Below are 13,823 nucleotides of genomic sequence, written 5' to 3' on the forward strand. Positions count from 1 at the left end.
ATATTGATTCGTAACCATAACTGATGAAAACAATAGACCCGACAGTCTTGATTTTGAACCTTCTTCAGAAGTGTCCTACGGGTTGAAAAATCTACAAAATAAAATTGGGTCAAACATAACACAATTTGTTTTTTCAATATCTTTAGTTTATTTGATGTTATTATTATTTCTTTGGCATGTTTTTCACCGGCGTTTGACATGTGGGGTTATTTTTTCAAGTTATTTTTTGAGGGGATGGGGGTGGGTGGTAATATATATTTTTCATATTTTCAGCTGTGTAGTTCTGCATAATGAATTGATTGAATTTATATTTCTCTATTCAATTTATTAAAACATCAGTTTAATGTGAATACATTAATTATGCTTCTTAATCATGTTATTAATTAACATTGATTTACAGATAGCTAGGCCGTTTTATACTAGTATTTTATTCCCCAAAAAAAGAAAAACCCCTAAAAAGAGTGAAAAAAATATGAGATTTCTGTACTTCAATCAGGAATTTAATCATTTTAAATCCCTGCTTTAATTAATGTACTTCTAGTATTACATTTCAGGGCACATTGTTGTCTTGTTTTGACATGTACCCTATATGTAATACCCCCATTGCGTGCTGTTGATACCGATCGAAGTATTTTGACAGGCTCCCTAGCAACCAGCCAATGAAATAAAGCTTCACAATATGGCGGCCACGATTCCGGCTAGTGCTTTCGATACGAAATGACATAAACTTGTCGGAAGAGAATATATTTTTTCAAATTGAGGACATTGTAAAAAACCAGACAAGATGTCGGAAGAAAATGTGAAAGTGGCCGTTAGAGTCAGGCCTTTCATATCCTTTTTATCTAAAGCATTTAAATTTTTATGTTTATTTATATTATTTCGTTTCTGAGTCTGTCATGTTTAACATGATTTTGTACAGTGTATTTGATTTTATATAAAATAAGCTAATATAATGAGACGCTTATTGTATGAGGTAAATTTATTCCCCATAAATCATCGCATATTTGTGTTGAACGTGGAGGATACATAGTGATGCGAAATCCTCTCGCAAGTGTGGACATGTTGATTATTTCAGTATGTAGGGCAAATTATTAGCGTCATGTTGGATTGTAACGGGACGGAATCTCTGTGAGGTACTAGGGCATTCGAAGGCATGGACAATGTAAAAAAAATAATGTGATATAAGTATAACAAGGCAAGGTAAGTCATGTAAGTCAATGAATAAATGTGCACCAAACCAAGCATATAAGACATAAATTGCTGCTGTAACAGCTAACAGATTTGAATAATGATTAGTTTTTCATGAAAAATATATAAGTACAAAATAACCTCGCAAGAGTTTCCAGGATATTTTGTTTTGTACTAAAGAGTTCCTCATGGCATCCCATCATGAATGAACACAATATACCTGATCGGCCCGGCTGACCCAGCCGATTGAACTTTTGACGCATACAACTATCACTTTTCCATTGTGGCGTCAGATATTTTGTTTTATGACATTAAAATTTTGCGGGAACCAGTGTGATATCCAGTAATGGCGGACAAATAGCGATAAGGTGTATAATGCATTATGATTTACAAATGTATTCCATAGCAGTACCTTATTGACCTTATCCATCGATATAAGCTTATATAAGACATGTAAGAGGAATGCCCTAAACTCAGTGCGGATCCAGGGGGGTTCCGGGGTTGGAACCCTTTTTTTTTGGACGATCAATCCATTTGAATGGGGGCATGTAGTTGGAACCCCACCCCACCCCACTTTTTGGCCTGGTTTACATGTAGGAACCCCTTCTTTTCAAAATGTCTGCATCTGCCTCTGTAAACTTCAGTCATTAAACAGTCATTTTCTTCTACCTTTAGCATTAAATTGGTTAAAATTTTATTGTGTTTTGTCAAAATATCCTTATCGTGATTTCAAATTATTGTCTGTCATCTGTCTGTAGTAATAGTTGTCAGTGGTTGTTTTCGTAAGATATTAACATGATTTGTCAAAATCGGTAGATTCTTTTTGTCATACAAAAACAAATGAAAGAGGGATGGTAACTTTTTCTCCACCTCTACTTTTTAAAGCTAACAAAAAAAATTGCACTACATGTACATGTATACTACATATATCATGTAAACATAACGGTGCTTCCCCTTACATACATGTATTTCGCTGTGGTGTTTTGCCATGGCTTTGTTTGGACTTTTTTGTTTGCTTTTTGGCCTTGTATGTTTGTCCCTTATATTTTATTAACTGTGCATTTACATTCAGGTATCGCAGATCAAATTTATTCGTTCATAGTGTGTTACAAATGTACATGTAATTTACGTTTTTTGATTGAGTAAAGCCTTCCTATTGATATTTTACTGTGTGGTTTTCTATGTTGTGATGTTATTCTATTGTTTCAGAAAAAGGGAGAAGGTTTGGTACCATTAAACATTGTGTTAAAACGTTTAATCACACTGCAATGTTTGCACCTGTTCTAAGTCAGGAATCTGATGTACAGTAGTTGTCGTTTGTTTATGTGGGGAGGGGGGGGGGGGAGGATTTTGAAAATAAATAACTCGGCCTTGTTATCCACAAAAATAAATGGTTTGTTCTGTTGTAGTTTGAAAATAAATTACCTGACTTACAATGTATTGAAAATAAATAACTCAGCTGGTCTAATTGAAAGTACAATGTATGAGATGGCACTAGATTCTTCATAAATTCATCTTTTTTCCAAATAAAATCAGGAAACACTTCCCAAATCTTTTAATAATAAAAGTAGAAATATTAAAATATACTTGAAATGTCTGAATACTGGTTTCATTTAACTTGAGGTATATTGTTTCAGGAATACTAACCACACTTTTATTTAACAGGACCTTAGCTACATTGAGGCAAAATGCCTCATGTAGAAAATTTCAAAACCAAACGCGTGTCTCCATATCAAATTGTGTTCACCGTGAGTGCCTTGCAAGAAACAAGTTCTGTTCTCCCTCATATGTAGCCCCTGATTTTGTTAGATCAATGTTTTTTATTTATTTGTCTTTTGTTCATTGATTGTCCTTCTGTATTCTGTTAGTGTTAACGTTGCATTCATTTTGTAATTTAGTAATCTTGATCATGAGTTTAAAAAAAGACAGCAGCCACAGAATAAATATATGTGAATTACATATTTACTTTATCATGCATATTGGTCTTCTGATGTTGTCCCTAGAAACTTAAGTCTTACACTGAATCTATACATTTTGCTTTGAGACCAAAATATTGTCAAAAAATTAATAAAACAGAAATTGAATTTTAAGATTAAGAAAGGGTCTGGAGAACATCCAGAAAGCATGATTTTTGCATCATTTGTTCTATAGCTTCTTGGGCCTTTTAAGCAGTTCCAAAACTCTTTAAAAAAAGTTTGCCTCGCTCCGCTCGGAGAAGCATGATTGCCAATACTTTTAAAAGAAGCAAGTTACAACCAAACTTTAATACTGTGTATGTATGCAATACATGTATATGCAGTGGGGTATATACAAGATTCATTTCTGCAGAGGATGTTGATTAATTCTGATTAAATGGACATGGTACATAATGACTTGACCATACATGTATTATTTATAATAAACAAATAATTTAAAAATTGTATGTTTTTGAATATTATGAATATAGTTGTGAAAATAAATAATCAGTCCCTTGATTTAATGAAAATGAAAAATCTTGCTTCAATAGTGCAGAAAATAGATAATCTGTCCTCTTGATTTACAAAAATAAATAAGCGATCCAAAACAAATCCTCCTGCCCCCCCCCCCCCCAGAATATCAAATGATCGTCCCCTAATTAGACTCACTTTGAACTCACATGAACAATATGACAGGTGCCACATGTTAAGCAGGGTCAGTCAGCAGGGGTTTTTGTTGCTCAGTCTTTAGTTTTCTATAATTGCGTTTTCTGTACTACTTGTTTTGTGTGTTTCATGGTCTTTTTTTCATATCAAGCCATGGCTTTGTCAGTTATTTTGACTTATGAGTTTGATTGTTACTCACCTGTCTTTTAGAAGAAGTTAAGTAAAATTCAGTCATTTTTTGTTTCATGTAATATTCCTATAATACTCAGGGTTCTCACTAAGGCGAGTCCATGAGTCCTGGACTCATCAAAATCTGTCTGGACTCACCATATTCAAAACTGGTGAGTCCACAGATGCATCAAGATTGAAATATTTTGTATAAACTGAACATAGTTAAACACAAATATCATCATTTTATAGCAAAAGTTTAAAAGTGATCTGAATTTACAGTCATTTCATTGCTCTGTTAGGAAATGGAGACTAAAATGTTACATTATATTGCAATAAAATATTTTCTTCTTGCTGTTGGACTCATCATGGATAAAAATGACGAGTCCCTGGACTCGCCTTCAAAAATCTTTAGCGAGAACCCTGATATACTTGTGAATTATATTATGCTTGAAATGTTTACAGTAGGACACATATTTATTGATCATACTGTGTATTACTGTATTAGGAATCTTTTGCACAAATGGAGGCTTGGTACAATTTTAGAAATGATATATTTGATATTAAACATGAAAATTTAATTTCCTTAACCTTATTCACAATCGAAGAGAAAGGGAAAGAAATGCAAAATGCATTATTGATATGACTGGAAATACTACTAAAATTGAAGACCCATCATCTACTGATGAACCTAAAAAATTTACATTTGACTTTAGTTACTGGTCACATGATGGATGTAAGGAGGAGGGTAATGGATACTACGGACCAGATACATCACATGCTAATGGCAAGAAATTCTGTGATCAGGTAAACTAATATTATATGTTAACAAAAAATAATTTTGTTCATTAGGCCAAATAAAATATATGTGTGGTTCCAGTTACCCTACCTTCCCTACTTTTTTGTCTTAAAAATAGCCTACCCTAAAGATTTTATTGTCATCTTTCATTAAGCACTGTTAAAGTCAGAATGTTGCTCCCATAGACTCAATGTAAAAAAAAACAAAAAATAAAAAATAATCCCTACCTACCCACCCTTACTTTAATTCAGATGTAACTGAAACCACACATACTATTTTATTTGGCCTTAAGTCAAACATGAACACTATTATGAATGAATGGTTATCAATGTTCTCCCCAGATATTTCATTTAGCATCCTGGTAAACGGAAATTTTAAATACCATCATGTTCTAAAAGTTAAAGCCCCACATCCATAACACAATCTATTAGAATTCAGATAGCTTAACAATAAAAAAAAATATCATAGCATCATATTACCATGATGCTTTAAGGCCCTAGGGAGAACACTGATTATTTTAGAAAATTGTATTCACCAACCATGTATGTATAAGTTAATTAGTTACATCATGTCACAAACAGTTGACTAAATACTCAAAAAAGAAAACTGAATTGAAGGATACAGTGCACGTGTACACAAACAACAATATTTTCTCTGTTTAAAAAGGCAGAATGTCAGGAAGATTTTGTAGTTCAAAATGCAAAATAGACCACAAAAAAATAAATAAAAAAGAACTAATGTAATAATTAAAAGCAAGCCTGAGATGGTGGTATGATTGCCAATGAGACTATTTTTATCCATCAGAGTACATAAAAGTGGATAGCATTGTTTTAAATTAAAGTTTTATGGTACATGTAACCTGTGAAAAGTTAAACATAGTATTACTGTTGTATTATTTCATTAATCATCTTTCATTGTATGATTTAGATGTATCAGCTTTATGAATTTCAATTAATATGTATACATTGATTTGGTTACAGATGAAAGTCTATAATGAGCTTGGTGTAGGTGTTCTAGAGAATGCATGGGAAGGATACAATTCAACTTTGTTTGCCTATGGTCAGACAGGATCAGGAAAAAGTTGGTCTATGGTAGGATATGGTGTAAACAAAGGTACATTGACATACATTAGTAGTTCTTATTCCTGTTAAGTTGTTTATAGATGTATGTGATGTAAAAGCTAGTAAGACGGCCAACTCAAAACTTAAAGAAAAGTAGATTTAAATGTATCTTTGTTTTGAGCCTAGCACAGAGGATAGATGAATTTTGTGGCTGAAAGGACTCTTTATACATGAAACAACATTACAAAGTTCACAATAAAAGAACAATTTAAAAGACAAACAGGATCACCTAAGCTACACATGTACATGTACAATAACATGTAAACAAGACTATTCAATGAACTCAACTGAATAATTGTTGACTTATTTACATGTAGCCATTATAAAATGAAAAACGTTTCTATAAAGAACATGTACTCTGTCATACTTTACATGTCAGCCAATATCACTCTGTAAATTAAGTATGACCCCTACCTTAAAAGTAACAAAACAAGTGGTGTTAATTTTTAAGACAGATGTTAAATAATGCATATGATATTTTACACTTTAATATTCTACCTTAAAATTAACACTTTGAAGAAAATTAATAACATGAGCAATCAAAGATTTCGAAGTACATGTATGATATTTATACAATATGTGTTTTAATTGTTCACAGGAATTGTGCCTTTATATTGTGAGAACATCTTCAAACAAATCGAAGAAAAGAAGGCTGGTGGAGAGAAAACAGAGTATGAGGTACGCTAAAAAGTTGTTTAAAAACTGGCAGTTTAATAATTAGGTCATCATGTATTGCCTTTAAATTTACTCTCCAGCTTTGAGAAACTTGTAGCTTTGTACAGTCACATCAAAACAGAAATGAATTTTTAAACATGAATTTTTAAGTACAACATATTTCTTGTAATATCAGATAGAATAAAAGTATATACATTTTGTGAAGAGGAACTTTTAAAAGATAGTTTTCATGTGATTGGAGACATTAAACTCAAAAAGAGATTGAACAAGAAATTTTCATGAATCTTTATATTAAATAGGAAATTATTTGTAACATAATCCCAAATTTATGATTGCTAAACTTCTCTGTAGTATAAATTGATAAATCAGTTTCTTCAATTGTTTTGAATCTTCATTATAGGTCACGTTCAGTATGTTAGAAATCTACAATGAACAAATACGAGATTTACTAGACTCAAAGACAAGAAAGGGAGGTCTGAAATGTAGACAGCATCCTAAACAGGGATTTTATGGTAAGTGAATACATCCGTTTTGGAATCATTTTCATTATGTTCCACAGCAGTTTAAGATATTTCAGTCATAAAAAAAAATAATAGTTTAAACATGCCACTCGTTTAAATGCCTGTCTCCATTTAGGAACATATTTAGAGGTTGGCATGGTTTATAACTTTAGTGGTGATGACCATTAAGAAACTTGGTTTTGAGAAGGCAAAATTTTGGTGGTCTCATCTGAAATAAATACCAATTTGTCAAGGCTTAGAAAGACTTTAAACTTAACATACATGTATGATACATACTTTTTCTGGTGTTGAACATAGTAAGTTTAACTACTTTGGAATTTAATTTATTATTATTTGGTGTGACTGACTCAATAGCAGATATGAATAAACAATGGCTTGCAAATCAATTTGACAAAAGAATATAAACAAGAAATGCAATATTCCAATAAAACTTCAACTTACTAATTATGCAAAAAGGGAATCATTCATGCTAAGAACGCTACAAGTGTTTTAGTCAATTTCACATAGTTATAAAATTTCTGTGTCAGATATTTTGGTACTCCATGATTGTCTTCTTTATAGGTGTAATACCACCAATGATTTCCCCCTATTAGTCTTTGTTAAATTTGCACTTTTCAAAAAATTGTGCAGAATTTATCTTTATTTCAAATAAAGAAATACTTGGCATGAGTAAAGTTTTATCCTGTCGTAGCGTCCAGTACTATATAAAAACATTCACATAACCTTTCATTGCATATAAGAAAATAACCATCACTGGAAGTTAACCAATCAAATCCCCCCCCCCCCCCCCCCCTTATTTAACCTGTGTACAGGTTTAGGAACCATGTAAGCTCAAGTTTCCAAAATATTCTATAGAAACCACAAATATAAAAATAATGGTGCTCTGAAATACCCAAGACATGTTAATGACACAGAGAATGTATTACTGTAATAAAATGTAAGATTAATTACCTACAACTGTCAAATTCATGGGAATATTTTTTTCCCAACCTATTTTCGTATACAACCAGATGTGACGTACCATGATTTGGTGGTATTACACATAAAATTGACTCCCATTCAAATTCATATATTTGAAAAAAGTCTAAATAGGAGGTCTTTTATTGCTTACCTGGTGATATTGGTTTGATCATTGTTGTAGGCTGTATGGCAACCTATATTTTATTTAATTCTACATCATTTGGCCCCTGGTGGACAGTTGTCTCCTTTGCAAACATACCACATCTTCTAATTTTTACAATATATTTACATCATTTTCAATTTTTAGCTGAGGGACTCAAGATTGTACCAGTGAGCAGTTATGTTGATATTGAAGCAAAAACTGAAGAGGGAACAAGAAACAGAACTGTTGCATCTACCGCCATGAATGCTACTAGCAGGTAAGAAACATGAATGATTATTATTCATAGAATATAGGTCATTTCAAAATACAGAACTATTGTCATGTCTTAGAAAATCTCAGGTAAATGAGTTATTAAACCTGCAACATCACAATCACAACAAATATTTGATATTTTGAGTATATATATGAGGGTTTGGATGTGGTTTACAGAATAGAAAATAATGGATAGAAAGTGTAGAATACAAGGGCTTAAAAACCATATAAAGAATAGAGCAAATGTGAATGCATAGATATACATATGAGAAGCATGCTTTGGTCAACTTAGTGTACCCATAAATTAATTTGTAGTGTTACATTCTAGACAGGAATAGTTGATTGCTGCTAGCGCCCATAAGAGTTACCTTATAATTAAATGTTATTGTTCTCTTTGTCAAGTTTGTGTTTATTTACCACTGACAGCTGACATTAATGACTTGACAGTCCAACACATGTGGCTTTGGAGTGTAGCACTTAGAATTATACTAAATGATTTACTTCTAACTTTTTGGTGTGCAAGACATATATATAGCTGTGCATAAACATAGCTTTGATGTAATTTCCATCAATGGGATCTCATTCAGTTACATAATAGTAATGCTGCTACAGGCCAGAGTCCAGTTTTACATTCATCTTTCCTGGGTTATTCTCTGGTCACATGTGTGTCAAAAAAAAGTTGAGTATTTTTTTGGTCTTGGTGAAAGACCTAACTCTGATATATTCAATACTCTGACTCAATCTAGTAGAGCATGAAGAACTGAATCCCTAAATAACATGTAGTTTTACTGCCCAATTATGTTTACTGGTGTGTCTATCTGTCTGTCCCACTTCAGGTTAGAAATTTTAGTCAAGGTAGTTTTTGATGTTCAAAGTTGAAGTCCAATCAACTTGAAACTTAGTATACATGTTCCCTAGTATGATATGTCAGATCTTTCTAATTTTAATGCCAATTTGAGTTTTTACTGGTTTTACAGGTTGGGCATCTGTATACTATGGACACATTCTTGTTATGCCCCACCTACGATAGTAGAGGGGCATTATGTTTTCTGGTCTGTGCATTCGTTCATTTGTTCGTCTGTGCGTTCATCCGTCTGTCCCACTTCAGGTTAAAGTTTTTGGTCAAGGTAGTTTTTGATGAAGCTAAAGTCCAATCAACTTGAAACTTAGTACACTTGTTGCTTATGATATGATCTCTCTAATTTTAATGCCAAATTAGACTTTTGACCCCAATTTCACGGTCCACTGAACATAGAATATGAAAATGGGAGTTTCAGGTTAAAGTTTTTGGTCAAGGTAGTTTTTTATGAAGTTGAAGTCCAATCAACTTGAAAATTAGTACACATGTTCCCTATGGTATGATCTTTCTAATGTTAATGCATAATTAGATTTGTTACCAAAGGAGTAGGGGCTTTAATGGCCTAAAATGGCCCCAGATTTACAAGATAATAAAAGTTCTAACAGAGCAGATTTTTCTCCATAAATTATTAGAATATGAGTAAATGATTTAAAAAAAATGTTTTTATTTACCTAAAAAAGGTTCAATGACGTCACAATGGAAGGTGCAAATGACGTCATTTTTGGGAAAATAAGCAAAAATACCGAAAATTTGATGGTTTTTCTTAATTTTGACCACCGCACCATGCTTGCACCAATTAGAAATTTTAACATTTTGACAAGTTCATACATATCAAACTTCGGATAAAAAATCTTTTTGGTGCAAGGTTGGTGCGATAGTTTATTTTATATTTTTCATAGCCAAGCGGAGCAATAAAAAGCTGAAATTTGCCGTCCAAATTGGACCTTTTCATCTGACAAAGTTTAGTTTATACATTCTTATGCCTATAGAAACTTATTTTTTTTTGTTTATGAATGTAAAGTGTATTCCTAATTATATTTCCGTAAGTTTATCTAGTTAAACTTCTTAAAAAAATCCGACAGCAATGAACTTCATGTGTAAGGCAGTCAATAACAACTTTGAGGACATTTTTTTTAATTATGAAATTTTAGATAGACCTTCAATATAACAAGATCTGTACATTTCTGATGTTTTTGCTAATTATAAATTCAAAATTTGTTGTTTGAATGAGGCAATCTTCTCTCTCTGGTATTAGGGTCAGATCCATGATTTATGTAACGAAAAGGGGGGGGGGGGTATTTTACTTAAATTTCCATAATTGGCGAGAAACACGAGATTTATTTCGAAAATGAAACTACCTATATTCCAATTGGATGTGTCTTTGTGGGAAATGTGCATAGAGAACAAGTTCTATAAAATTTGATGGTAAAAAACGGAAATGGCATCAGGTAGACAGTGAGTATCCATATATCCGTATAAACATGTATATATAATTATATAAGTACGCCTGAGCCTGTGACAACTCTACAACAGATTTATCCATTATATCACCAGCAGTGATGGTAATACATGGCTGTGTACATTATGTATATACAACTCGTCTAAACATCAACCCAACAATGTAAGATCTGTAAATTTGCAAATGTATATATATATATGGATAATTGACCTTTCCATGCATAGAAACAAGAGCCTGAAGTCCGTAAGCATACTACATGTCTGTTACCTTTTTAAATGTTATGTTTTGAATAGTTTCATAATCATGCGTAAAAATGAAGTGTAAATTTCAAAATGTGACCCGGCTTTGTTGTTAAGCCCCATTTGTGGGCATTATGTTTTCTGGTCTATGCGTCTGTTCGTCCGTGCGTATGTCAGTCTGTTCGTCCGATTGTCCTTGTGTCTCGCTTCAGGTTTAAGTGTTTGGTCAAGGTAGTTGAATCTGACATCAGACTCAGACTTTGTTTGAAGTAAATTTTACTGTGTGTATTGTGTGTTTGATTTTTCTACTTTGCCTAGAGGTAAAGGGAGAGGGGGTTTGAGATCGGAAAAATAACATGTTTAAATTTGCCGATTTTTTGGGCCTGTCCTAATCTAGGATTTCCTGGCCATTGTTAGTCTTGCGATTTGGGCATCCATGTACTAAAGACACATTCTTGTTTTCAATAATTTTGACGAATATATAATGAATATTGTCATGATGATCAAAGACCAAGTCATACGACACTAAGATTAGTGAAGGCGAAAAGTAAACTAGTCACATGGCAAAAACTACAATAAAACAAATAATATATATATATCTAAGAATACAGATTTATTTGATATAGTAGCATGTTCCAGTTTTGTAATTCTATAGAATGATACGGTTATAAGTCTGGACGACTGAAATAGATAATAAAAATAAGATGAATTTCGAAAAGTCAACCCTAACGATCCTTTACATAATTCTAGAGGGGGGGGGGTACTTCAATACTTAATTGATAGGGGGTGCCGCTGTTTTGTCACCTTACCCAGTTTTACATTTTAAAAATATATACCTTTTCATAAATTGCGTAGGAAAAAAAGTTATATCATATATATCTGATAGTTTTCTTAACTTTTCACTTATTCAAGCTTAAAAAGGTGTAAATAGAAGTGCCCCCCTTCAACCCAAATCCCTTCCGGAAACATAACTACTGTCATGGAAATACACTGACTTTTGAAAACGTTAAATGTGTCTTAACTGTTAATATATTATTCTTCTAGTCGCTGATAAGTGAGACCCAACCCAGCATCAGATGCACATTCTGTATATATCGGCAATACCCGGTGTTTTGTTTTGTTTGTTGGTGTTTCAATATTGCTTTCCCCCTTAATATTTACCTTGGAGTTCGTTTCTTTTTACAATTTACATCTTAAATTGCCTTTCTGTTTCAATATATTTGAAATTAAATCTTGTAAATAAAAAACAAATCGCGGTTGCCATGGGCACAGATATGTTGCTAGGGAGAAACAACAGTGAATTTGGCAAAAATGTGCAATTAATTATGTAATATTTAAATAGTGTACAAGTGTAAAGTTCACTACATGCTAAACAGGTTCAATTTCAAATATAGATATATTAAAGCTGTATAATAATCATATTTGATGAGTTTAACTCCGCCATTTTAGTGGTTGCTAGGCAACAGAACAAACGAGCTAGACCCAAAATTCGATTATTTTCAGATGGTCTATGGTATAGACCCACAACATGACAAATTAAATGAAATTTGGGGGTGGGGCCAAAAATGGCCCTTATAGCCCCTAGTCCTTTCACGGTCCATTGAACATTGAAAATGATTGTGCGAGTGGGGCATCCGTGTACTTTGGACACATTCTTGTTTTTATATGTTTTCCTCGCTGAAATTTTGCACTTAACCAGATTTAACAAAATATCTTTATCATACACAAGTTGTTTTTTTCTAAAATGCATGTATTTGTGAGATAATTATATAATTAACCAACAAAAACAAAATGAAGTCAGATTTGATTCAGAAAAAAATTTTTGGTGTGTTAATTTGTGGAATATTTCATTACTGAGACCATAGTATAAAACCCAGTTGAAGATTGATATTTGTTATACAACATCCAGTAAAACTAATCCAGTTTATAAATTTGTATTCTTTCATTTTTTTATTGATATGCATACCATACTAACATTGGTGATTAAGGATTTTCTGATACTGAATAATGGCAACTTAATCCTTTCTCCCTCTCCTGAAAATAAGAAATGACAAAATAAAATATTACTGCTGTGATTCATGTATTTAACAGCTAGTAAGTCACAACATATAGTGAACGATATCGGCATGCCTCTATCATGTCTATAGAATAATCTGACCATATTTTGCCATTTATTAAAGGAATGACTTATTGTTTTTCTGTCTATGAAGAAATAACATCAGAAATGTGGTGTACATTAATTATACATATGCCGGTCATTTAAAAGGGTGCACCATACTTTTTAAATTATTTGGAATAGACAGAAAAATATTACTGTAATTCCTTTTAATTTAATTCTATATTCCAATTTTCAGGAGTAAATCATGAAATTAACACTTTGATAACATCATGGTCATGTGACATAACTATGTCTATGAGCTTATAAACAAAAAAACTTTCAGCTAATCAACAGATATGTTTCATCCAAATAATTAATTATGTCATTCTTACAGTGATATGATAACATAAGCATTCTGACATAGAGAATGTATGTGAAAATATATGAATTTGATAGAGGTCTAGGTCTATAAACTATAATGCTTTTGCCTTCAAATGCTGATAGCAATTGGGACCAATTTAGAATGAAATTCAAACCAGTGTAGCTGTGGCCAATGATTGACACATTAAAATCATCCATTGACTGGGACAATTTACGTGAACGTTTGTCTGTAACGACCACCTACGATAGACATTTAAACTGTGGGGTCACCAAAGGTTTCTTAACGCCTTTAATTATAAAATAATTCGAAAAATTAATC

General features: G+C 32.4%; 1 protein-coding gene across 3 annotated transcripts in view; it reads left to right on the forward strand.

Moving 5' to 3' along the window:
• The first annotated feature begins 669 nt into the window (after positions 1–669).
• Positions 670–13,823, forward strand: part of LOC143064254 (kinesin-like protein KIF28) — a 39,386-nt gene continuing 26,232 nt past the window's right edge. For 2 of the 3 annotated variants that reach the window (XM_076236949.1, XM_076236951.1), the window contains exons 1-6: positions 670–828; positions 4,577–4,784; positions 5,757–5,889; positions 6,496–6,575; positions 6,973–7,084; positions 8,361–8,472. In XM_076236949.1, coding sequence (XP_076093064.1) covers positions 785–828; positions 4,577–4,784; positions 5,757–5,889; positions 6,496–6,575; positions 6,973–7,084; positions 8,361–8,472 — 689 coding nt within the window. In that variant the 5' untranslated portion in view covers positions 670–784. Of the gene's footprint in view, positions 829–1,075; positions 1,201–4,576; positions 4,785–5,756; positions 5,890–6,495; positions 6,576–6,972; positions 7,085–8,360; positions 8,473–13,823 lie in introns of those variants that run through there. The other variant, XM_076236950.1, reaches the window with a different exon arrangement.

The sequence above is a fragment of the Mytilus galloprovincialis genome, chromosome 2 (assembly GCF_965363235.1).
Source record: "Mytilus galloprovincialis chromosome 2, xbMytGall1.hap1.1, whole genome shotgun sequence".
In the NCBI taxonomy this organism is placed as follows: Eukaryota; Metazoa; Mollusca; class Bivalvia; order Mytilida; family Mytilidae; genus Mytilus; species Mytilus galloprovincialis.